The sequence below is a fragment of the Chenopodium album genome, chromosome 22 (assembly GCF_948465745.1).
Source record: "Chenopodium album chromosome 22, dcCheAlbu1.1, whole genome shotgun sequence".
In the NCBI taxonomy this organism is placed as follows: domain Eukaryota; kingdom Viridiplantae; phylum Streptophyta; class Magnoliopsida; order Caryophyllales; family Amaranthaceae; genus Chenopodium; species Chenopodium album.
In genome coordinates, this window is record NC_137855.1 from 26,827,413 (window position 1) to 26,851,127 (window position 23,715).

General features: G+C 42.1%; 1 protein-coding gene and 2 non-coding genes across 3 annotated transcripts; 2 read left to right on the top strand and 1 right to left on the bottom strand.

The window, feature by feature from the left end:
* Nucleotides 1–6,381: 6,381 nt before the first annotated feature.
* Nucleotides 6,382–7,362, bottom strand: LOC145604120 (uncharacterized). Its single transcript, XM_081660069.1, has one exon. The coding sequence runs from the start codon at nt 7,360–7,362 to the stop codon at nt 6,382–6,384; it is 981 nt and encodes a 326-aa protein (XP_081516195.1).
* A 6,894-nt stretch (nt 7,363–14,256) lies between these two features.
* LOC145606392 (small nucleolar RNA R71) lies at nt 14,257–14,362 on the top strand. The gene has a single exon (XR_014105281.1). It is a non-coding gene; the product is annotated as a small nucleolar RNA R71 (small nucleolar RNA).
* Nucleotides 14,363–19,835: 5,473 nt separating this feature from the next.
* LOC145606393 (small nucleolar RNA R71) lies at nt 19,836–19,941 on the top strand. The gene has a single exon (XR_014105282.1). It is a non-coding gene; the product is annotated as a small nucleolar RNA R71 (small nucleolar RNA).
* The last annotated feature ends 3,774 nt before the right edge of the window (nt 19,942–23,715 follow it).

A 23,715-nucleotide genomic window follows, 5' to 3' on the forward strand; every position in this document is an offset into this window, starting at 1 on the left:
TCAAATTAGGCATGTTAAGCTTAGTGACGATCTTGGGCCTAAAAAAGAGTCGACTCTTAGTTGTTTGAGAAGTCAATTGGAGATGATGAAAAAGAGTGAGGAGCGTCTTGAGGAGGGAAGGAGTAATGAAGAGCTAGAAAGCCAATTGTCATCTTTGACACTTGTGTGGGAAAATGTCAAATCCAATGTGTGTGTTGAGGGTGATGATGGTAATTCCGAGGAACCAAGAGTGTGTGAGGATCCTATTGTTGAGCATAGGAGTGAAGGAAAGAGAGTCGAGAGTGATGATGATTTTGATGATATTTTGAGTCTAGACATCTCTTCCTTTGTTGATTGTGATGAGTCTCAAGTGTATGAATGTGACTCTTCTATCCATGAGTATTTGGACTCGTTTGAGGTTATGTCAAATGTGTTTATTGAGTGTATAAGGAATATCCATAGCCTTTTAAGCAAGTACATTGACGATGCTTCATGGGAGAGAGATGATTTTGAGTTATATTTTCATCCATTCATGCACGGTTTTGAGGACTTAGGTTTTGAGTTAGTGGAAGGAAAGGTTGTTTATTGTGGTGCAAAGGAGGATGAGGTTGATTCCTTTGGAGTTTTTGAGCTTGAGGGAGATGTAGATTGTGAGAGATCTTCATTTGAGGACACTATATTGATTTTCATGCCCTCATTGGCGATGTCAGACCTTGTGTTGAGGGAGTAGCTACCCCTTTGCCTATTTCTCATACCCCTTTCTCTCAAAAGTTTGACCACATCCCCTATTGCCCTATTTTTCTCCCTTCCTTTGTTGTAAGCCTATTGGGGACCCTCTTGTCTATGATGATTTGTATGAAGCTCATTTGTCTCCAATTAAGGAAAAGGGTGATGTTGCCACCGAAAAATATTTTGAGGAGAGTTTACCTTCTTTTTCTTCTTCTTCTTCTTTTTCTTTTTCTTTTTCTTCTTATTTTGTTGAGTTTACTTTTGATTCTTCTTCTTTCTCTTGGCAACTCTCTCCTCGTAAGTGTGCACTATGCTTGTTGCATGCCTTATTTTTGTCTTTTGCCTACTTGTTATCATATGAAATGTGTAGTAGTGCATTTGACAAGCTCTTGCAATCGTTGCAATATTATTTTACTAGAGCGGTCAAGCTTGGACCTTAAGCAAGCCTTTCTCAGGAAGTAACCCGTGTTTTATTGCTTTCATTTTCTTTTATTTTTAGAATAGATTTTCTCTCATGGAAATGTTTGTGTGCCTTTTGCTAGGTACATGACTTGATATACTTTGGTGCTTCGATTCGGATCAAGAATCAAGGAAGATTGGCACCACAATTGCTAGCATATGGAAGGTAAGATTCAATATTAGAGGTTGTTAGCTTTAAAAGGTTAAAATTAAGTCATTTGCGGGTATTTATACCCACCTAATATCCGGTAATAACCTTCCTTGCTCTTTCTCTAGTGGATGATGACTTGTTGGACATATGTTGGTTTGTTGGATTGATCATGTTTTCCCCTCCCATGGATTATTTGATTTATGATTTGAGTGTAATGTCTCATTCAAGCTTGGGGGAGGGTACTCTATCATGTTTGGTGGGATGTTGATCCTTATATGCTATGCACCTTTGTATATGCTTTTCCATGTTTCTTATATTTTGAAAAACTCCAAAAAGATTTTTGTTTCTATCAACGCAAATTTGCAATGTGTTTTGTTTTGTTCTTGCTTTGGACATAATAATATTTGGACTTGTATAATTGAATCCTATTCTTCTTAAATGGTAACGGTGTGCACGGTTTGTTAGTATTCTTGGTTGATTCTAGGGTAAAGCATGCTAAGGTAGTTGGTTAGAACTAGTGGGAACATGAAGCTGGATTCTACTTGTTTGTGGCATGTTTGGTAGTTGCTTCCTATAGTCGATTTGACACCAATAGTGAGTTTTTGCTACATCCATGTGAGGTTCATTGTTTTTCAAGCCTTCATCATTTACTTAAATGAGCGGCATGGATCCTTGACTATTGCGGACCTAATCTAGAATCTTGACTCATATTTCTTAAGACCGACACCGAACCATTTAGGGAGGACAAAGTCACCTTTTTCGGGGTGGTATTTTTCTATTTTTAGGTTAGTTTGTTTCATATTTGTTTTTGGGTTTCCATTTGCCTTCTTGCAACCATTTGAGCCTATTTCCTTCTTTTCAAGCCACATCTTTAGATCTTTGGCCTTTTGTTTCATTTTCTTTCTTTTCTTGTTTTTGTGAAGCAATTGATCATTCTTGATGGAGTTTGTGGTGATAAAAGTTGGGATACTTGGTTCCCTTGATGCAAGCTTGTGTTATATCTTCTTTGTGAATAATGGCAAATGAGTATGAGTAAAAGTCGTCCTACATTATAAAAGGCAAGGACATAACAAGTGCAAAGTTGAAAAAGCCGTCTAAAGTTAAAAGAGGCGAGGACAAAGCACTATTGAATAATGAAAAGAAAAAAAATGAAAAAAAATGAAAAATGAAAATGATCAAAAATATTTTGATGTGAGTATCCTCCCTTTTTGAGCATTGAGGACAATGCTCCATTTAAGCTTGGGAGGAAGCGTTCTCACGCTTTTTGTGTATATGTTTGTGATTTATAGCTTTGAATAAGCTTGGGGGTGTTAGTTTGTTTTTGTTTGGTGACTACTTGATTGTGATTCTAAGAAAGGGCCCATTCTTTCCTTCACTATTAAAGAAACCACCCAATTTTAAATTTTAGCCTACCTTCACCCTTTTGCCTTAACGTTACAACCTTGGGGAAAGACCTTTTGACCTAAGTGGTTGAGTCATTCATCGGTGGAGAGAAATGTGAGTTTCAGCCTAAGGAGAAGGGATGCATAGTCAAGATCTCGAGTAGCCTAAAAATTCTCTTTTTTCGGTTCTTTCATGGAATCATTGGGATGCTCACTAGAGGTTGATATGAGACTAGTAGGAAGAACACGGTAAGATCGTTTGGGATGAAAGTGGATTGTGAAACTTAGCATATTTATGTTTCAATCAACCTTAGGTATCTTGGAATGTGCACTCCCTTACTTGTTTAGAAAGATTTGCATTCATTTGTGCTTGTACCTTTGGAAAAGTCCTTTCATGAACATTTGTTTGTTTTGCTTTCCTTTTGACTTGTTTTTCATGCTTTGCCTTGTTTGTATTATTACGAGAGTTATGGGTTAAGCTCTTAGGAAACCCTTACGAGAGCATCACTCGTCCTCTAGGGCGATCTAGGGGTTTAAATGGCTTGTCTTTAGTTGCCAAAATTGACCGTGATTCCTACGAAAGTGAGTTAGTGTATATTCTTATCTCGTTTCTTCTTTAGTTTGTTTGAATAAGCTCGCCATTTTCACTCCCTTGGTTATGTTTTGCTTGAGGACGAGCAAAAGATAAGCTTGGGGCCATTTGATGGGTGTCATAAATGGCACCCATTTGATGAGCATTTAGGTTGTTTTTATCCTCTTTTCATGGTTTTCTTGCTTAATAAATGCTTAGTTTTATGCTTTGTTGCTTAGTTTTACCTTTCCTCTCTTATTTTGTAGCTTTTGTGTATTTCGTTAGTTTTCTAGCCTTTTCTCCTTTATTTTCTCTATTTTCGTGGTTGTAGGTATTGTATGAGGTTCGGGTCTTGATTTTGGTGATCCACTAAGGTGGAGGAAGCTTTTGGAGCAAGATCATGGCATTTGGAAAGCTCAAGATGCAAGGAAGTGGAAGTTCCAAGTCTGGGCTCTCTTACGCTCGCATGTCGTGCTACCATTAAGGAGTGGTGTACCCACCAATCTTAAGCCTTAGCTACTGCCACTCCTAGTGTTCATCACCATCATAAGTCATGCATCCATAGCGAACGCACGAATCCGCAAGATCCTCGAAGGAACCCAGCTAGGTGCGGCCGCGCACCAGGGTGGTGCGGGTGCACCTCTCCTGCTGCTCGCGCGCGCCTTTGTGGGTACTTTACGCTCGGTTTTTGGTGATTTTGCGCCTCTATATATATATCTTTTGAAACCCAATTTTTGTAAGCAAATTCATATTAGATTTTGATCATATTCTTAGCTTAGTTGAGAGCTTTTCTCTCTAGTTTTAGGGTTAGTTTTAGGAGTAGATTTTAGAGAGAGAAAGTGAGGGATTTCAATGGTGATTGAGAGATTGAAGATTCAATGGTGATAATTGTATTGGATATCTTCTCTATTATCAATGAGCATTTCTAAACTCTATCTCATTTATTGTTTTGTTTAATATTCATGTTTGGTTTGTTTGATTTTGATTGGATTTTGATGACTGATCTTTGATTAGTGTAATTGCTCTTTTTAGATTGTTGATCCTTGATTTCTTTAGTTGTTTGTTGATTTGATGATGTTTTTAGAGTAGTTGTTTGGTTAGGGATATGATGAAACTTATATTATGTAATGGATTGATGTAGATTGGGGAATTTGATGGAGTTGATGATGTGATTAAATTGGTTAATTGATTATGTGCATGTGTGTGTTTGATTTAGGCTTGATTACCCTAGTTATTCGCACTAGATTGCATTATAAGTTCACACTGATACGGACCATTGATTTGTGGCTTGCATTTACACGATTGAGGTGTCTTGTGACTTAGTCAACTTCCTATCCCAATTTGCTATGTTCATTGCTAATATATGTGAATCCTAATCCCTAGCACTTTATTTGGTTGGTTTCTTCGTCTTAGTAGTTGTTAGTTTCGCCTTTTATCCTTAGACTTCGACCTAGCTTAGACAAATAACTAAAAGCACTTAGACATTACCGTTACTTTGGGTTCGACCCTTGAGTTACCTCTATACTTGTATTTAGGTTAGTTGAGTGTTTATAAATTTTGTTTGGCTTAGGAAGGATTAGTCCAACAACCTAGTTCACCCCACGTCAGCAACTTTAAGGCATCGTCTTCCAAGAAACTCCGTCTTCAAGACTTTAACCAAAATTGCAACTACTAGTATCTATGACTAGGATTAATCTAAATATTAAGGTACAAAAATACTCAACGGTGCGTAGACCGTATTTAGATTTACAAAAATACATCACGGCACGTAGTCCGTATTTTCTATCCTAATCGGGTCCCACTAGTTGCCATTTCATAAAACCTGTGAGAGAATATACATTCCATTCATCCATTCACTATATGTGAATGGCACATGCATTTTACAACAACAAACAAGTAATATTGCATTCAGCAAACGCGCGCAATAGTAACTAATCTAGGTGGTTAATCCGATTAACACGCCTAATTAAAACTAGTCAAAGTTATTAAACCGATTATGTAATTGACGTATTTAATAATTGAAGCTCCCACTAAATTCCGCATCCATCTTAAATAATCCAATTAATTAAGCCGGTAGAACCCAAACTTGTCAAAATAAATTTTGCCAATGCCGCTCAAAACCGAGGCCTAGCCTCCAAAATTTTAATTAAAATAAACAAAACTTATTAAAATTAATAAAACGGGAAAATTTGCAAAATATAATTGCCAAAATACATGTGCTAATTAAGGGGTGGTGTGCATGGCCGTGACTCATGCCAAACGTCACACCCATAGCTTAGAATACAGCATACGCTTCGACTATTCTACGGGGCATGCGAGGAAGTGAGCCACGGGGCTACACGAGCTTGCTAGCCATGCGCACCATGCCGCATTTACCACGCATAGCCTCGGCACATGACGGATGCACCAAGCCCAAGCACACGATGCTCGTGCACCAACAGTCGCGACACAACATCCATCACGGCACGCACCACAACACACACCAGCCAGGCAGCGTGCTGATGCTGCTGTGCTGCTGCTTGCGGCTGTGCGCATCAGCCACGCCTTTGGCTGCACACAGCACCATGGTAGCCCCTTGGCAACCACATGCGGGCTGCTATGCTGCCCGACTAGCCAAGGGTGATTTCGCCTTGATTTGTGTGCCATAGCCTCGGGACTTTGATCCCAAATTTTGCGGGACATTATTATTAATTCTAAATTAATTTTAGAACTAATTCAATGAGTGAAAAAAAAAAAGAAAATTTAAACAAGTCTAACTTATAATAAAATTATCAAAGTGTATTCAACCAAAATAATTTCAAGAACCATTCTTTAATTAAATTGGTTCAGCTTGGTGCAACAACATAAATAAGGCAATTTCTCATTATTAATTCAATCAATTTAAATTAATCTTTAGATTTTGAAAAAGTAAGAGGGAGTTGGAAAAAAGTGAACTTTAATGTTCAAATGAAAAATCCAACTTCTAACATTTGTGAATCCTTGAAAATTATATCTTCCAATATGATGATAACCTAATTTTTTTTATTTTTTTGAGAAAAGGCAAAATTTTATTAATAAAAAAAAAAAGAATTACACGGAGGTTACTAAACCCCTAGGCATAAGCCTCTGAGCTAACTCAGGTCACTAACCTTTACCTTCCTAGAACAAACACTGTTAATCCTATTATACACATCAAAACATATCCTACTTATAACAATACTATGCCTATCAATTCTAGCATCCCAAATAGCTCTATTTCTTTGCTGCCAAATATTATACACAATTGCAGCACATAAACTTTGATAAACCTGTTTCTGAAACCTATTTCTAGACTTCCAGCACCAATCATTACAGTCTGCCAAACTCTTGAAATCTAGCTGCTTCCTGCATTTGTCTTGCAAAATACTCAAAATTCTCTGACTATAATCACAGTCAAAGAACAGATACTTATTAGGCTCATAGCAATTACCACACAGAGGACAACTATCATCATCAATCATCCCATAAGTCTTCAGCTTCTCCCTAGCCTTCAATCTCTCCCAAACTGCAATCCACAAAATGAACCTGTGTATAGGTACATTATACCTATTCCACACCCAATTACTCCAAGGAACATCAGGTCTGACATCCTGTAACCACCTATAAGCTGAAGCAATAGTGTAACCAGCTGCATTATGCTTCCAAACATTCCCTGAGAAGCCATTTTTGATTTGTTCCTTGACCTTCCAGATCTGCTTCCACTGCCAACTTGCCTGAGCAGGGCAGTTCATTCTCTTCCAATTTGTACCTTTCACATAGTGATGATTTACCCATCTCAGCCAAAGACTGTCATTCTTATTAGCTATATCCCAAATATACTTCCCCATAACCGCCACATTCCACTTAACACAATCCTGAATTCTAAGACCTCCCTGCTTTTTAGGTCTACTTATAATATCCCAGGAAATAGGTGGAGTTTTGCTGAAAATAGCTTTCCCATCCCAAATAAAATTCCTACAGATATTCATCACACCCTCCAACACTTGCTTGGGAAGAATAAACAAAGAAGCCCAATACGTGTGAAGAGACATAAGAACATTATTAACTAGAGTAACTCTAGCAGTATAGGACATGGTCCTACCACCCTAAGCTCTCACCCTAGCCACAATCTTATCCACATGCACATTACAGTCATCTTTTTATAATTTCTTTGCATTCACTTTCATCCCCAATTATCTAAAGGGTAAGCTTCCTTCTTGAAATCCAGAAAGACTTTTACAATTGTCCTTGGTCTCCTGCTCCACATTACAAAAATACACATTCGATTTTCCCCCATTTGCAACTAAACCAGAGGTAGCAGCAAAGGTGGCTAAACCTCTCATTAAAATCTCAACAGACTTGCAATCACCTCTAGCCATGACAATTTAGTCATCTTCAAAAACAAGATGGTTAAGCTTCACTCCTTTACATCTTGGATGAAAACTAAACTCACTGTGCTTACCAATCCTCTAAAACAATCTTGTCAAATACTCCATGCAAATGACAAATAGGAGAGGGGACAAGGGATCCCCTTGTCTCAAACCTCTCTTACCAGGGAAAAACCCATGAACCTCACCATTAATCACCAGAAAAAAGTTGGGGGTGGTAACACATTCCATAACCAGTTGAATGAACTTATCAAGAAATTTAAGAGCTTCTAACATGTCCCTCAAAAACCTCCAGTTAACAGAATCATTAGCCTTTTTTATATCCACCTTGAGCAATACAAATATTATGACAGATTCTCCTTCCTTGAACAAAACCTGACTGATTTGGAGAAATAATGTGGGGAATAATTCTCTTCAATCTACTACAAACCAGCTTAGTAACCACCTTGTAGATCACATTGCAACAAGCAATTGGTCTAAAATCTGTAACTGAGCTAGGTTGATCACATTTTGGGATGAGCACTAAATTAATGCAATTAATCTCCTTCAGAATCTTCCCATACTCAAAAACATGCATTACAGCTTCACAAAAATCATCACCAATAATATCCCACCTCATCTTGTAAAAGATACTCTCAAAACCATCAGGACCTGGGGCTTTAATCCCTGGAATGCTAAACATAGCTTTCCTAATCTCATCCTTAGTGAAAGGGGTGATCGCAAACCTCCCATGCTCAGCAGTAACTAAAGGACCATAATTAATATTCTGATCCATCCTAACATCATAGTGTCGTTCAGTTCCTAGAAGACAAGTATAATAATCAACAAAAGCCTTGGCTACATTCTTCTGATCCTCACACCAAACCCCATTCATATCATGAATAGCCACTACTCTCTTCTTATAAGCTTGAGTTTTGATATGCTTATGAAAGAAAGCAGTATTTTCATCACCAAGCTTCAACCAATCTAGCTTAGCTTTCTGCTGCAAAAAGCTATAATATTGCTTCTTAATATCAACAAACTTATCCAAAAAGTCTTTCTCCAATACAACATACTCAGCATTGTTATAATCCTGCTGAATCTTCTCCTGAACCTCCTCCAACTATTTCTTAGCCTCCATGAATCTACACCCTATCTCAGAGTATTCTTTCTTATTAAGAACCTTAAGAGCTTTTTTTAACTTTTTTCAGCTTCTTTGCAACTTGAAACATTTTCCTCCCTGTCACAGCCACACCCTAGGCACTCTTTACCAGATCTACAAACTGAATATGAGAACCCCACATATCAAAGAATTTGAAAGGTCTGGGAACAGACATCACCTTCTTATCAAAATGCACTATAACAGGACAATGATCATACCAAAGTTCAGAGTTATAATGCACATAAGACCCAGGAAAAGAATCAACCCAATTAGAGTTAATTAGGGTCCTATTAATTTTGCTGTATACCCTAGCATCTCCCAACTGCTTGTTTGTCCAAGTATACCTAGCACCAATATGACTCATATCCTGTAAATCACAATGATCCACACACTCCCTAAAAGGAGCCATCTCACCACTAGTAATCACACTACAAATTCTATCATCAATATTCAAAGGACAATTAAAAATCTCCTGATATCACCCAAGGACCAAACACAGTGCCAGCAATACCCTTTAAAGAATCCCACAAAGAACTCCTCTGACCAGCATCATTAGACCCATACACAAAAGTACACTCAAAAGACTTTAAAAGAGTCTATTAACAATCCTAGTATGGATAAACTGTGGCTGAGAATCCAAAATATCTACCTGAAACATGTCATTAAGCCATGCCACCAAAATCCTTCCTCCCTTAATATGAGAGAAATTAGAAGTAATACACCATCCTGAAAACATTCTTTGGTAAATAGCAGGAAAATTCACCACTTTCACCTTAGTCTCAATCAAGCAACAAAGACCTATACTATGCATTTTCAAGAAAATCTTGATCTCTATCTACTTATCAGGGCTATTTAAGCCCCTTATGTTCCATATCACAGCTCTATCCATGTTCCTTTGCAGGAACAGACTACCTGTCCTCCTCCCCAAATACAGAACCAAAGAAAACTTGATTCTCTGTCTCCTTCTCTTCTTGTCCATCTCCATATTCTAATTCATTGTTCAGAGAGGCAAAAGAATTATGAGTACTCACCTCCTTCCTCTGAGTTACAGCCCTAATAGGACTCACCGTTTCCTTCCCCAGAGGAATGAAAACAGGATCAGAAGCTGATAAATCCTGCTCTGGATCCTTAGCAACCTCCTGATTTCCTTTCTGCACAGCTTTTGATCCCCAGACCAATTTAGTTTTCTGTTTGTGTTTCCTGCAAACCCCATCTGCATGCCCCAACTCACCACATACAGAACACCAATGAGGTTTCCATTCCCAAACCACTTTCTGATCAAAAACCATTCTCTTCTCATCTAAGAATGAAATTGTATCAGCAAAGGATTGATTAATATCTATCTCCACAAGATACCTAACATAAGCAACCCTGTCTCTAGCCTGAGTTGCTGAATCAAGTCTAATCAAGACCCCAATTAGCCCAACTACCTTCTCCAAGCATTTCTTACCCCAATAATTCAAAGGTAAGCTAGGTAATTGGACCCATACAGGAATTCTAGCATCATTTCTTACCCCAATAAGTTAGGAAGGAGGTCCCTTCCTATCATACCGACACGGACGAAAGCCGTCCGCTAGAAATCAGGAAGGAGTTCTCTCTCAGCATACCAACACGGACGCAAAGACGTCCGTGTGAAGTCAGAAAGTATGTTCTTCCCAGTATACCAACGCGGACGAGTAAAGAAACATGAAGAAAGAAGAATACAAAGTATTTACCTCCTTGGTTTTCTCGTACATCTTTCGACGAGCTTTATAGCGAGCCATGTCAATCTCTAACATCTCCACTTCTCCCTTTTGTTCTGGGTCCAGCATTGCGTACGCCTCCGCTGCAAAAAGAAGAAGAAAGTGTTAGAAAATTTTTCAACTAAAATTTTGTGTGTACAAGACGTATATCTAAACGTCCACCTTGGGGCAAGTTCTTGTACAGGCTCTGGATAAGGGAATCCAATTGTGCGGAACGCGCTCTGTCTTGCCGTCCTTCTTTACCCTATTGCCTTTGAAATAGTCAAGTTGGTATTCTTGGCTTGGGTGGACAGGTGGCTTTTCCGGCTTGTGGTCCCCGCGTCCGAGCTGAATTGGCTCGGCATTGCACCGATTCATCCGCCGATTGAACTCAACGTCCTTAGTCTTCACGCGGTAAAAGCAGTGCTTCCAATCCCTCCATTTGCTGACACGGTCGACCACTACCATGTAGTCTCTAGTAGCGCTCAGAACAAACCAACCGTCCGTGTTCTTCTCCAACCGTGTTAGTGAGTGCATCTCACAAAAAAGGGCAAAGTCTGGCTTGAAGCCTTTGCAGATGCACGTCACCAAATACCCAAAGATATTCAACCAACTATTTGGTGCCAGTTGGAAGAGAGTAATGTCATACTCGTCTAATAAGGTGCGGACGAAGGGGTGTAAGGGAAAGCGGAGGCCTACATCCAAGGCGGCCCTGTAAACGCAAAAAGATCTTTTGCACGGCTTCTCATCCTCCCAAGCAGCCACAGAATGTGACTTCCTCGGGGGTTGAATTTCACATCCCTCCCCAAGGTAGAGGAATGCCTTGTATTTTTCAAACTTGTCGTTTAGGTAGCCCAAGGCTGTGCTACCCACCGTACAGGCGTACGGATCTTTGAAGTTGTCAATATTTGCGACGTCCTCCTCTGTCGCCGCCTCACCCTCGGCCGCCTCACCATTGGCCGCCTTCTCAACTTCTTCTTCTTCTTCATCTTGGTGAGGAGCGTTCCCAAACTGAGAGGACAACACCGTGTCCAAATCTGCTGCCTCGGCCGAGCTTCGACCCCTTGAGCTGTGTCCGCCTCTAGATGAGGGAAGTTCTTCAGCGACTAAGGGGATTTTGCCCTTGTCTTTGGCAGCGTCTGCTTGATTTCCCGAAGGAGGGGCACTGCGAATAGACAGGGCAGACGGTTTCCTAATTGAGATTTCAGTCCTTGGTCTGTCCGTCCTGCCATGTTGGAGATGGGGTTGAGAGGTAAACGGGACGGACGGAACAGATTTGTCTGCCCCAGAAGGAGTAGGATGGTCACCACGAAGTACCAACTCGGCCTCATCCATGACCGAGTTGGCATATTGAGGGAACCCTAGTTCCAGAGTTCGCCCGGACGTCTCCACTTCAGAAGAAGCGCCTTGAGATCTTTCGCGCTCCTCGAAAGAAGAAGTAACCTCTACGGCCGAATGATGAGTGCCAGTGGAGATGGTGGTACGAGTGTTAGACCCGGTCTCTATGTCAGTACTGTTCGGGTCATAGGGGACCCTAGGGTTCACCAGACTACCGTCAGGGTTTCTGGCCGCGTGATCTTCGCGCGTACGCATAGTCCTTGCCATGTTCGCCGGTAGGGACAGAGAAGAATAAGTGGAGGTGAGTACGTACGCACTAGACATAAACCCACTCCAAGGAGGAGACAACTCTTCTCCGTCCACTCTAGACTCCTCAGTCCCAAGCGAACGGCCGGCCTCATGAGGAGAGTCGGACGAAGCCGAGTGTTGTGTCAGAATTGAAATAAAAAAGAAAAAAAAAACAAGTAAAAGATTAAGGGAAAGAGACAGGCGACCTACCTCTGTACGTGTTGAAAACCTTGAAAAGTTCTTGAATTTCTTGAAGATTGACCGGAAAACTCAAAAAACGTCCGGAAAACTCAAAATACGCGGTGGAGCTCTTGAAGTTTCATGGGAGATAACTTTCTCTCTCTAAAAAGCTCTGACTTCTCTGTAGAATTTTCAAGGACGTAAAGTGCCAAAATGAAGTAAAAATCCTCATATTTATAGGCTGAATTAATGGGGGAAAAATAGTAAAATCATCTCTCCTACTCAAATATTCAAACGATAATTTTTTGAAAAATTACCCTAAAAATCGGACGATTGGCGTTAGGGTTCCGTCCGTTTGGATGAGAAATGAGACGGACGAGAAATGGCGCGTCTAAATAGACGGCCAGATAACAGAATCAGAAGCCTACATCCCAAAGACTTGGTGTCCAGAACTTTTAAAGTCCTAGCTGGGAGATTACGTCCACCTAGCTTCCAGATAATATCAGTCAAGAGAAAGCTTTCAGGCAGACGGAACATGGCATAAGTTCCAGGGCATACGCCCCTTCAATGAGTGGACGATCCTCATCTTGAATCTTAAACAGTCCGATGATGACTCCTTTACGAATAGGACACGATATGTGGTCCAGGGCGTTCGCTCCCTTGATGGACGGACATGACTTGTCCGCCCCATCTTCCAGCCCAAAATCTTGTACGCTAAGACGAACAAAACGAGTAGAGGATCAGAGGAGGCGGCCAGTAAGCGTACGGGCCACCCCCTCTGAGGGGCAAATGTTTAGGGTAAAAATAACCCCAAATACGTGGTCCAATCCCCTAGTGACACAAGGCCCATTTAAAAGGCGACACGTGTCCCTATGGGAAGATGACACGTGTCAGATGCCCTAAAGAACACCTGAAATCAGCAAGAGAAAGGGCCCTTATTACATCATGGCCCAAATCCCGAGAAATGTCATTGAAAGCCGCAAAGCGGCGCCCCCATGCGACACGTGGCGTTCTCTGATTGGGCAGCCAATCACGTCACGGAATTTTAGGGTACAAACCCTAAAGGGGCACACACTCCCACCCCTATAATTACCACAATCATTTATGATGGAAGGGGTGGATTGTGACATAACATTAAAAAGAGCATTAAAAGAGCTCCAACTTCTCTCTACTTTCTCTCTCTAGATTTTCTGTTTCCGATCTCTAACTTGATCGTCGAAGGCGAATATTCCGATAAAGGAATATTCGTTGTTTTGCAGGTGTCCAAGTCTCATTGCCTGAAGAACGTGACCAGTGTCCGAGGAGATCACAAAATACCTCGAAACAGTTATAGTTGTCAAAATTACCTTGGTTGTGATAAATCCTATTCCCTTGACCTCTTTGATTATAAAAACTTGGCTCATTATTATTGGACACAAAGTTCACATGCTCTTTCACATTACCATCCCATCTTGATCATCACATCCATCCACAAACGAATGAAGGCACGTAGAAGAATCATGCTCATATGAACCACATACATCACAAAGCAAGCATCCATTAGGCATGTTACTAGAAGAGGGAGGGGGATTAGAGTTAGAAGATGTACATCTCCCCTTAAATTGGGAGGGAAGACTTGAAGCTTGGGAGGGAGAACTCTCCAATTTAGCTTTGATAGAACATAACTCTTTTTCTAAGTTTGTCATTTGTGAGGACAAGTTGTTGATGGCATTAAGATGATCAACCGAGTAAACCGAAGAACTACTCTTGCTAGTTGGTTCCATGTTACCATCTTGCCAATCTCTAAAATACCTCACTACATCTTCAATGATGTCTACCACTTCCTCCTGCGTTCTATTCATAATGGGACCTCCGGCTCCCCCATCAAGACAAGATTTCCCTTGAGGACTTAGGCCACCATAAAAGATTTGAATAATGACTTGGTAGGTAGGAATTCCGTGGTGAGGACATTCTCTTTGATACTCTTTGTACCTCTCCCATTCTTCATAGAGGCTATCATTAGGCCTTTTCTTGAAACCTTGATTTAAAGCTCTAGCCTCCGCCGTTTTCTTTTTTGGATAAAAACAGGATAGAAATTCCTTGGTCACTTTGTCCCATGTCCTTAGAGAATTTTGTTTGACTTCCTTGTCCAACCATTCCAAGCACGCCCTATGAGAGAAAAGGGGAAAAGCTTGAGACGAAAGAATTCTTGAGAAATTCCATTCACTTTGATAGTGTTGCAATATTTTGAAATCCTTGGGATGATTTAGTGGACTCTCATGCTTGGCCCCACTAAATTGTCGCCTCTCTATCAAATTTATTATCGCCGGTCTTATTTTAAAGTCATTCTCCGGTGTTGTAGGTGGAGCAATCCCACTCTCAAACCTATATGCACCCGAAATCCCCAATTCCTTCAATGTTACTCTTGGATTTTCTCCCATGCTTTCTTATTCTTGTGGTTCTTCTTCACATGGAAGTCTAGAACTCAAAGAACGTCTAGGAACTCTTATCTTTGTAATTGTCCTCTCAATTTCCAGATCAAAAGGCACAAGAGAATGACCACGTGCTTTATGCATACAATCTCAAAGAAACAATTAGTAGCACAGCTACAAGTGTAGCCAAAAAAGAAAAATCTTTTTGTATTTTTCAAATATAATGAAATAGACTCAACAACTATAGCAAACAACTACTCCATTCCCCGGCAACTGCGCCATTTGATGGGTGATCTAAGCGTGTCGTTAGGTGCTCAAATCTCATCAACAAAAATTTATGAACTCTACTACACTTAAACTTCGTATAGGATAGGTAGAGGTCGGTCCACGAGGAATGGTGGGCCAAATTATATAGTCTTGCTCTAAGCTATTCCAAAGGGTTTGAAAAGGTTATGGTGTAGTCTAGGTTTAACAACTAATCAAGAATTAGAAATCAATATCACAAGCACTAGGGATTTAGGATCCACATAAACTCACAATAGAAATTTTAATTGGATAAAAGATTGATCAATCAAGCATTGCATAGAAAAATAGTAATTGCCATCAAAAGGACAAGATAGGATATTCCCTAATTCATTGTTCAGAGAGGCAAAAGAATTATGAGTACTCACCTCCTTCCTCTGAGTTACAGCCCTAATAGGACTCACCGTTTCCTTCCCCAGAGGAATGAAAACAGGATCAGAAGCTGATAAATCCTGCTCTGGATCCTTAGCAACCTCCTTATTTCCTTTCTGCACAGCTTTTGGTCCCCAGACCAATTTAGTTTTCTGTTTGTGTTTCCTGCAAACCCCATCTGCATGCCCCAACTCACCACATACAGAACACCAATGAGGTTTCCATTCCCAAACCACTTTCTGATCAAAAACCATTCTCTTCTCATCTAAGAATGAAATTGTATCAGCAAAGGATTGATTAATATCTATCTCCACAAGATACCTAACATAAGCAACCCTGTCTCTAGCCTGAGTTGCTGAATCAAGTCTAATCAAGACCCCAATTAGCCCAACTACCTTCTCCAAGCATTTCTTACCCCAATAATTCAAAGGTAAGCTAGGTAATTGGACCCATACAGGAATTCTAGCATCATTTCTTACCCCAATAAGTTAGGAAGGAGGTCCCTTCCTATCATACCGACACGGACGAAAGCCGTCCGCTAGAAATCAGGAAGGAGTTCTCTCTCAGCATACCAACACGGACGCAAAGACGTCCGTGTGAAGTCAGAAAGTATGTTCTTCCCAGTATACCAACGCGGACGAGTAAAGAAACATGAAGAAAGAAGAATACAAAGTATTTACCTCCTTGGTTTTCTCGTACATCTTTCGACGAGCTTTATAGCGAGCCATGTCAATCTCTAACATCTCCACTTCTCCCTTTTGTTCTGGGTCCAGCATTGCGTACGCCTCCGCTGCAAAAAGAAGAAGAAAGTGTTAGAAAATTTTTCAACTAAAATTTATGTGTGTACAAGAAGTATATCTAAACGTCCACCTTGGGGCAAGTTCTTGTACAGGCTCTGGATAAGGGAATCCAATTGTGCGGAACGCGCTCTGTCTTGCCGTCCTTCTTTACCCTATTGCCTTTGAAATAGTCAAGTTGGTATTCTTGGCTTGGGTGGACAGGTGGCTTTTCCGGCTTGTGGTCCCCGCGTCCGAGCTGAATTGGCTCGGCATTGCACCGATTCATCCGCCGATTGAACTCAACGTCCTTAGTCTTCACGCGGTAAAAGCAGTGCTTCCAATCCCTCCATTTGCTGACACGGTCGACCACTACCATGTAGTCTCTAGTAGCGCTCAGAACAAACCAACCGTCCGTGTTCTTCTCCAACCGTGTTAGTGAGTGCATCTCACAAAAAAGGGCAAAGTCTGGCTTGAAGCCTTTGCAGATGCACGTCACCAAATACCCAAAGATATTCAACCAACTATTTGGTGCCAGTTGGAAGAGAGTAATGTCATACTCGTCTAATAAGGTGCGGACGAAGGGGTGTAAGGGAAAGCGGAGGCCTACATCCAAGGCGGCCCTGTAAACGCAAAAAGATCTTTTGCACGGCTTCTCATCCTCCCAAGCAGCCACAGAATGTGACTTCCTCGGGGGTTGAATTTCACATCCCTCCCCAAGGTAGAGGAATGCCTTGTATTTTTCAAACTTGTCGTTTAGGTAGCCCAAGGCTGTGCTACCCACCGTACAGGCGTACGGATCTTTGAAGTTGTCAATATTTGCGACGTCCTCCTCTGTCGCCGCCTCACCCTCGGCCGCCTCACCATTGGCCGCCTTCTCAACTTCTTCTTCTTCTTCATCTTGGTGAGGAGCGTTCCCAAACTGAGAGGACAACACCGTGTCCAAATCTGCTGCCTCGGCCGAGCTTCGACCCCTTGAGCTGTGTCCGCCTCTAGATGAGGGAAGTTCTTCAGCGACTAAGGGGATTTTGCCCTTGTCTTTGGCAGCGTCTGCTTGATTTCCCGAAGGAGGGGCACTGCGAATAGACAGGGCAGACGGTTTCCTAATTGAGATTTCAGTCCTTGGTCTGTCCGTCCTGCCATGTTGGAGATGGGGTTGAGAGGTAAACGGGACGGACGGAACAGATTTGTCTGCCCCAGAAGGAGTAGGATGGTCACCACGAAGTACCAACTCGGCCTCATCCATGACCGAGTTGGCATATTGAGGGAACCCTAGTTCCAGAGTTCGCCCGGACGTCTCCACTTCAGAAGAAGCGCCTTGAGATCTTTCGCGCTCCTCGAAAGAAGAAGTAACCTCTACGGCCGAATGATGAGTGCCAGTGGAGATGGTGGTACGAGTGTTAGACCCGGTCTCTATGTCAGTACTGTTCGGGTCATAGGGGACCCTAGGGTTCACCAGACTACCGTCAGGGTTTCTGGCCGCGTGATCTTCGCGCGTACGCATAGTCCTTGCCATGTTCGCCGGTAGGGACAGAGAAGAATAAGTGGAGGTGAGTACGTACGCACTAGACATAAACCCACTCCAAGGAGGAGACAACTCTTCTCCGTCCACTCTAGACTCCTCAGTCCCAAGCGAACGGCCGGCCTCATGAGGAGAGTCGGACGAAGCCGAGTGTTGTGTCAGAATTGAAATAAAAAAGAAAAAAAAAACAAGTAAAAGATTAAGGGAAAGAGACAGGCGACCTACCTCTGTACGTGTTGAAAACCTTGAAAAGTTCTTGAATTTCTTGAAGATTGACCGGAAAACTCAAAAAACGTCCGGAAAACTCAAAATACGCGGTGGAGCTCTTGAAGTTTCATGGGAGATAACTTTCTCTCTCTAAAAAGCTCTGACTTCTCTGTAGAATTTTCAAGGACGTAAAGTGCCAAAATGAAGTAAAAATCCTCATATTTATAGGCTGAATTAATGGGGGAAAAATAGTAAAATCATCTCTCCTACTCAAATATTCAAACGATAATTTTTTGAAAAATTACCCTAAAAATCGGACGATTGGCGTTAGGGTTCCGTCCGTTTGGATGAGAAATGAGACGGACGAGAAATGGCGCGTCTAAATAGACGGCCAGATAACAGAATCAGAAGCCTACATCCCAAAGACTTGGTGTCCAGAACTTTTAAAGTCCTAGCTGGGAGATTACGTCCACCTAGCTTCCAGATAATATCAGTCAAGAGAAAGCTTTCAGGCAGACGGAACATGGCATAAGTTCCAGGGCATACGCCCCTTCAATGAGTGGACGATCCTCATCTTGAATCTTAAACAGTCCGATGATGACTCCTTTACGAATAGGACACGATATGTGGTCCAGGGCGTTCGCTCCCTTGATGGACGGACATGACTTGTCCGCCCCATCTTCCAGCCCAAAATCTTGTACGCTAAGACGAACAAAACGAGTAGAGGATCAGAGGAGGCGGCCAGTAAGTGTACGGGCCACCCCCTCTGAGGGGCAAATGTTTAGGGTAAAAATAACCCCAAATACGTGGTCCAATCCCCTAGTGACACAAGGCCCATTTAAAAGGCGACACGTGTCCCTATGGGAAGATGACACGTGTCAGATGCCCTAAAGAACACCTGAAATCAGCAAGAGAAAGGGCCCTTATTACATCATGGCCCAAATCCCGAGAAATGTCATTGAAAGCCGCAAAGCGGCGCCCCCATGCGACACGTGGCGTTCTCTGATTGGGCAGCCAATCACGTCACGGAATTTTAGGGTACAAACCCTAAAGGGGCACACACTCCCACCCCTATAATTACCACAATCATTTATGATGGAAGGGGTGGATTGTGACATAACATTAAAAAGAGCATTAAAAGAGCTCCAACTTCTCTCTACTTTCTCTCTCTAGATTTTCTGTTTCCGATCTCTAACTTGATCGTCGAAGGCGAATATTCCGATAAAGGAATATTCGTTGTTTTGCAGGTGTCCAAGTCTCATTGCCTGAAGAACGTGACCAGTGTCCGAGGAGATCACAAAATACCTCGAAACAGTTATAGTTGTCAAAATTACCTTGGTTGTGATAAATCCTATTCCCTTGACCTCTTTGATTATAAAAACTTGGCTCATTATTATTGGACACAAAGTTCACATGCTCTTTCACATTACCATCCCATCTTGATCATCACATCCATCCACAAACGAATGAAGGCACGTAGAAGAATCATGCTCATATGAACCACATACATCACAAAGCAAGCATCCATTAGGCATGTTACTAGAAGAGGGAGGGGGATTAGAGTTAGAAGATGTACATCTCCCCTTAAATTGGGAGGGAAGACTTGAAGCTTGGGAGGGAGAACTCTCCAATTTAGCTTTGATAGAACATAACTCTTTTTCTAAGTTTGTCATTTGTGAGGACAAGTTGTTGATGGCATTAAGATGATCAACCGAGTAAACCGAAGAACTACTCTTGCTAGTTGGTTCCATGTTACCATCTTGCCAATCTCTAAAATACCTCACTACATCTTCAATGATGTCTACCACTTCCTCCTGCGTTCTATTCATAATGGGACCTCCGGCTCCCCCATCAAGACAAGATTTCCCTTGAGGACTTAGGCCACCATAAAAGATTTGAATAATGACTTGGTAGGTAGGAATTCCGTGGTGAGGACATTCTCTTTGATACTCTTTGTACCTCTCCCATTCTTCATAGAGGCTATCATTAGGCCTTTTCTTGAAACCTTGATTTAAAGCTCTAGCCTCCGCCGTTTTCTTTTTTGGATAAAAACAGGATAGAAATTCCTTGGTCACTTTGTCCCATGTCCTTAGAGAATTTTGTTTGACTTCCTTGTCCAACCATTCCAAGCACGCCCTATGAGAGAAAAGGGGAAAAGCTTGAGACGAAAGAATTCTTGAGAAATTCCATTCACTTTGATAGTGTTGCAATATTTTGAAATCCTTGGGATGATTTAGTGGACTCTCATGCTTGGCCCCACTAAATTGTCGCCTCTCTATCAAATTTATTATCGCCGGTCTTATTTTAAAGTCATTCTCCGGTGTTGTAGGTGGAGCAATCCCACTCTCAAACCTATATGCACCCGAAATCCCCAATTCCTTCAATGTTACTCTTGGATTTTCTCCCATGCTTTCTTATTCTTGTGGTTCTTCTTCACATGGAAGTCTAGAACTCAAAGAACGTCTAGGAACTCTTATCTTTGTAATTGTCCTCTCAATTTCCAGATCAAAAGGCACAAGAGAATGACCACGTGCTTTATGCATACAATCTCAAAGAAACAATTAGTAGCACAGCTACAAGTGTAGCCAAAAAAGAAAAATCTTTTTGTATTTTTCAAATATAATGAAATAGACTCAACAACTATAGCAAACAACTACTCCATTCCCCGGCAACTGCGCCATTTGATGGGTGATCTAAGCGTGTCGTTAGGTGCTCAAATCTCATCAACAAAAATTTATGAACTCTACTACACTTAAACTTCGTATAGGATAGGTAGAGGTCGGTCCACGAGGAATGGTGGGCCAAATTATATAGTCTTGCTCTAAGCTATTCCAAAGGGTTTGAAAAGGTTATGGTGTAGTCTAGGTTTAACAACTAATCAAGAATTAGAAATCAATATCACAAGCACTAGGGATTTAGGATCCACATAAACTCACAATAGAAATTTTAATTGGATAAAAGATTGATCAATCAAGCATTGCATAGAAAAATAGTAATTGCCATCAAAAGGACAAGATAGGATATTCCCTAATTCATTGTTCAGAGAGGCAAAAGAATTATGAGTACTCACCTCCTTCCTCTGAGTTACAGCCCTAATAGGACTCACCGTTTCCTTCCCCAGAGGAATGAAAACAGGATCAGAAGCTGATAAATCCTGCTCTGGATCCTTAGCAACCTCCTTATTTCCTTTCTGCACAGCTTTTGGTCCCCAGACCAATTTAGTTTTCTGTTTGTGTTTCCTGCAAACCCCATCTGCATGCCCCAACTCACCACATACAGAACACCAATGAGGTTTCCATTCCCAAACCACTTTCTGATCAAAAACCATTCTCTTCTCATCTAAGAATGAAATTGTATCAGCAAAGGATTGATTAATATCTATCTCCACAAGATACCTAACATAAGCAACCCTGTCTCTAGCCTGAGTTGCTGAATCAAGTCTAATCAAGACCCCAATTAGCCCAACTACCTTCTCCAAGCATTTCTTACCCCAATAATTCAAAGGTAAGCTAGGTAATTGGACCCATACAGGAATTCTAGCATCATTTCTTACCCCAATAAGTTAGGAAGGAGGTCCCTTCCTATCATACCGACACGGACGAAAGCCGTCCGCTAGAAATCAGGAAGGAGTTCTCTCTCAGCATACCAACACGGACGCAAAGACGTCCGTGTGAAGTCAGAAAGTATGTTCTTCCCAGTATACCAACGCGGACGAGTAAAGAAACATGAAGAAAGAAGAATACAAAGTATTTACCTCCTTGGTTTTCTCGTACATCTTTCGACGAGCTTTATAGCGAGCCATGTCAATCTCTAACATCTCCACTTCTCCCTTTTGTTCTGGGTCCAGCATTGCGTACGCCTCCGCTGCAAAAAGAAGAAGAAAGTGTTAGAAAATTTTTCAACTAAAATTTATGTGTGTACAAGAAGTATATCTAAACGTCCACCTTGGGGCAAGTTCTTGTACAGGCTCTGGATAAGGGAATCCAATTGTGCGGAACGCGCTCTGTCTTGCCGTCCTTCTTTACCCTATTGCCTTTGAAATAGTCAAGTTGGTATTCTTGGCTTGGGTGGACAGGTGGCTTTTCCGGCTTGTGGTCCCCGCGTCCGAGCTGAATTGGCTCGGCATTGCACCGATTCATCCGCCGATTGAACTCAACGTCCTTAGTCTTCACGCGGTAAAAGCAGTGCTTCCAATCCCTCCATTTGCTGACACGGTCGACCACTACCATGTAGTCTCTAGTAGCGCTCAGAACAAACCAACCGTCCGTGTTCTTCTCCAACCGTGTTAGTGAGTGCATCTCACAAAAAAGGGCAAAGTCTGGCTTGAAGCCTTTGCAGATGCACGTCACCAAATACCCAAAGATATTCAACCAACTATTTGGTGCCAGTTGGAAGAGAGTAATGTCATACTCGTCTAATAAGGTGCGGACGAAGGGGTGTAAGGGAAAGCGGAGGCCTACATCCAAGGCGGCCCTGTAAACGCAAAAAGATCTTTTGCACGGCTTCTCATCCTCCCAAGCAGCCACAGAATGTGACTTCCTCGGGGGTTGAATTTCACATCCCTCCCCAAGGTAGAGGAATGCCTTGTATTTTTCAAACTTGTCGTTTAGGTAGCCCAAGGCTGTGCTACCCACCGTACAGGCGTACGGATCTTTGAAGTTGTCAATATTTGCGACGTCCTCCTCTGTCGCCGCCTCACCCTCGGCCGCCTCACCATTGGCCGCCTTCTCAACTTCTTCTTCTTCTTCATCTTGGTGAGGAGCGTTCCCAAACTGAGAGGACAACACCGTGTCCAAATCTGCTGCCTCGGCCGAGCTTCGACCCCTTGAGCTGTGTCCGCCTCTAGATGAGGGAAGTTCTTCAGCGACTAAGGGGATTTTGCCCTTGTCTTTGGCAGCGTCTGCTTGATTTCCCGAAGGAGGGGCACTGCGAATAGACAGGGCAGACGGTTTCCTAATTGAGATTTCAGTCCTTGGTCTGTCCGTCCTGCCATGTTGGAGATGGGGTTGAGAGGTAAACGGGACGGACGGAACAGATTTGTCTGCCCCAGAAGGAGTAGGATGGTCACCACGAAGTACCAACTCGGCCTCATCCATGACCGAGTTGGCATATTGAGGGAACCCTAGTTCCAGAGTTCGCCCGGACGTCTCCACTTCAGAAGAAGCGCCTTGAGATCTTTCGCGCTCCTCGAAAGAAGAAGTAACCTCTACGGCCGAATGATGAGTGCCAGTGGAGATGGTGGTACGAGTGTTAGACCCGGTCTCTATGTCAGTACTGTTCGGGTCATAGGGGACCCTAGGGTTCACCAGACTACCGTCAGGGTTTCTGGCCGCGTGATCTTCGCGCGTACGCATAGTCCTTGCCATGTTCGCCGGTAGGGACAGAGAAGAATAAGTGGAGGTGAGTACGTACGCACTAGACATAAACCCACTCCAAGGAGGAGACAACTCTTCTCCGTCCACTCTAGACTCCTCAGTCCCAAGCGAACGGCCGGCCTCATGAGGAGAGTCGGACGAAGCCGAGTGTTGTGTCAGAATTGAAATAAAAAAGAAAAAAAAAAACAAGTAAAAGATTAAGGGAAAGAGACAGGCGACCTACCTCTGTACGTGTTGAAAACCTTGAAAAGTTCTTGAATTTCTTGAAGATTGACCGGAAAACTCAAAAAACGTCCGGAAAACTCAAAATACGCGGTGGAGCTCTTGAAGTTTCATGGGAGATAACTTTCTCTCTCTAAAAAGCTCTGACTTCTCTGTAGAATTTTCAAGGACGTAAAGTGCCAAAATGAAGTAAAAATCCTCAT

Bases quoted from the DNA above. Each gene is read 5' to 3' on its own strand.
- LOC145604120 (XM_081660069.1), bottom strand. From the start codon at position 7,362: ATGTCCTATACTGCTAGAGTTACTCTAGTTAATAATGTTCTTATGTCT.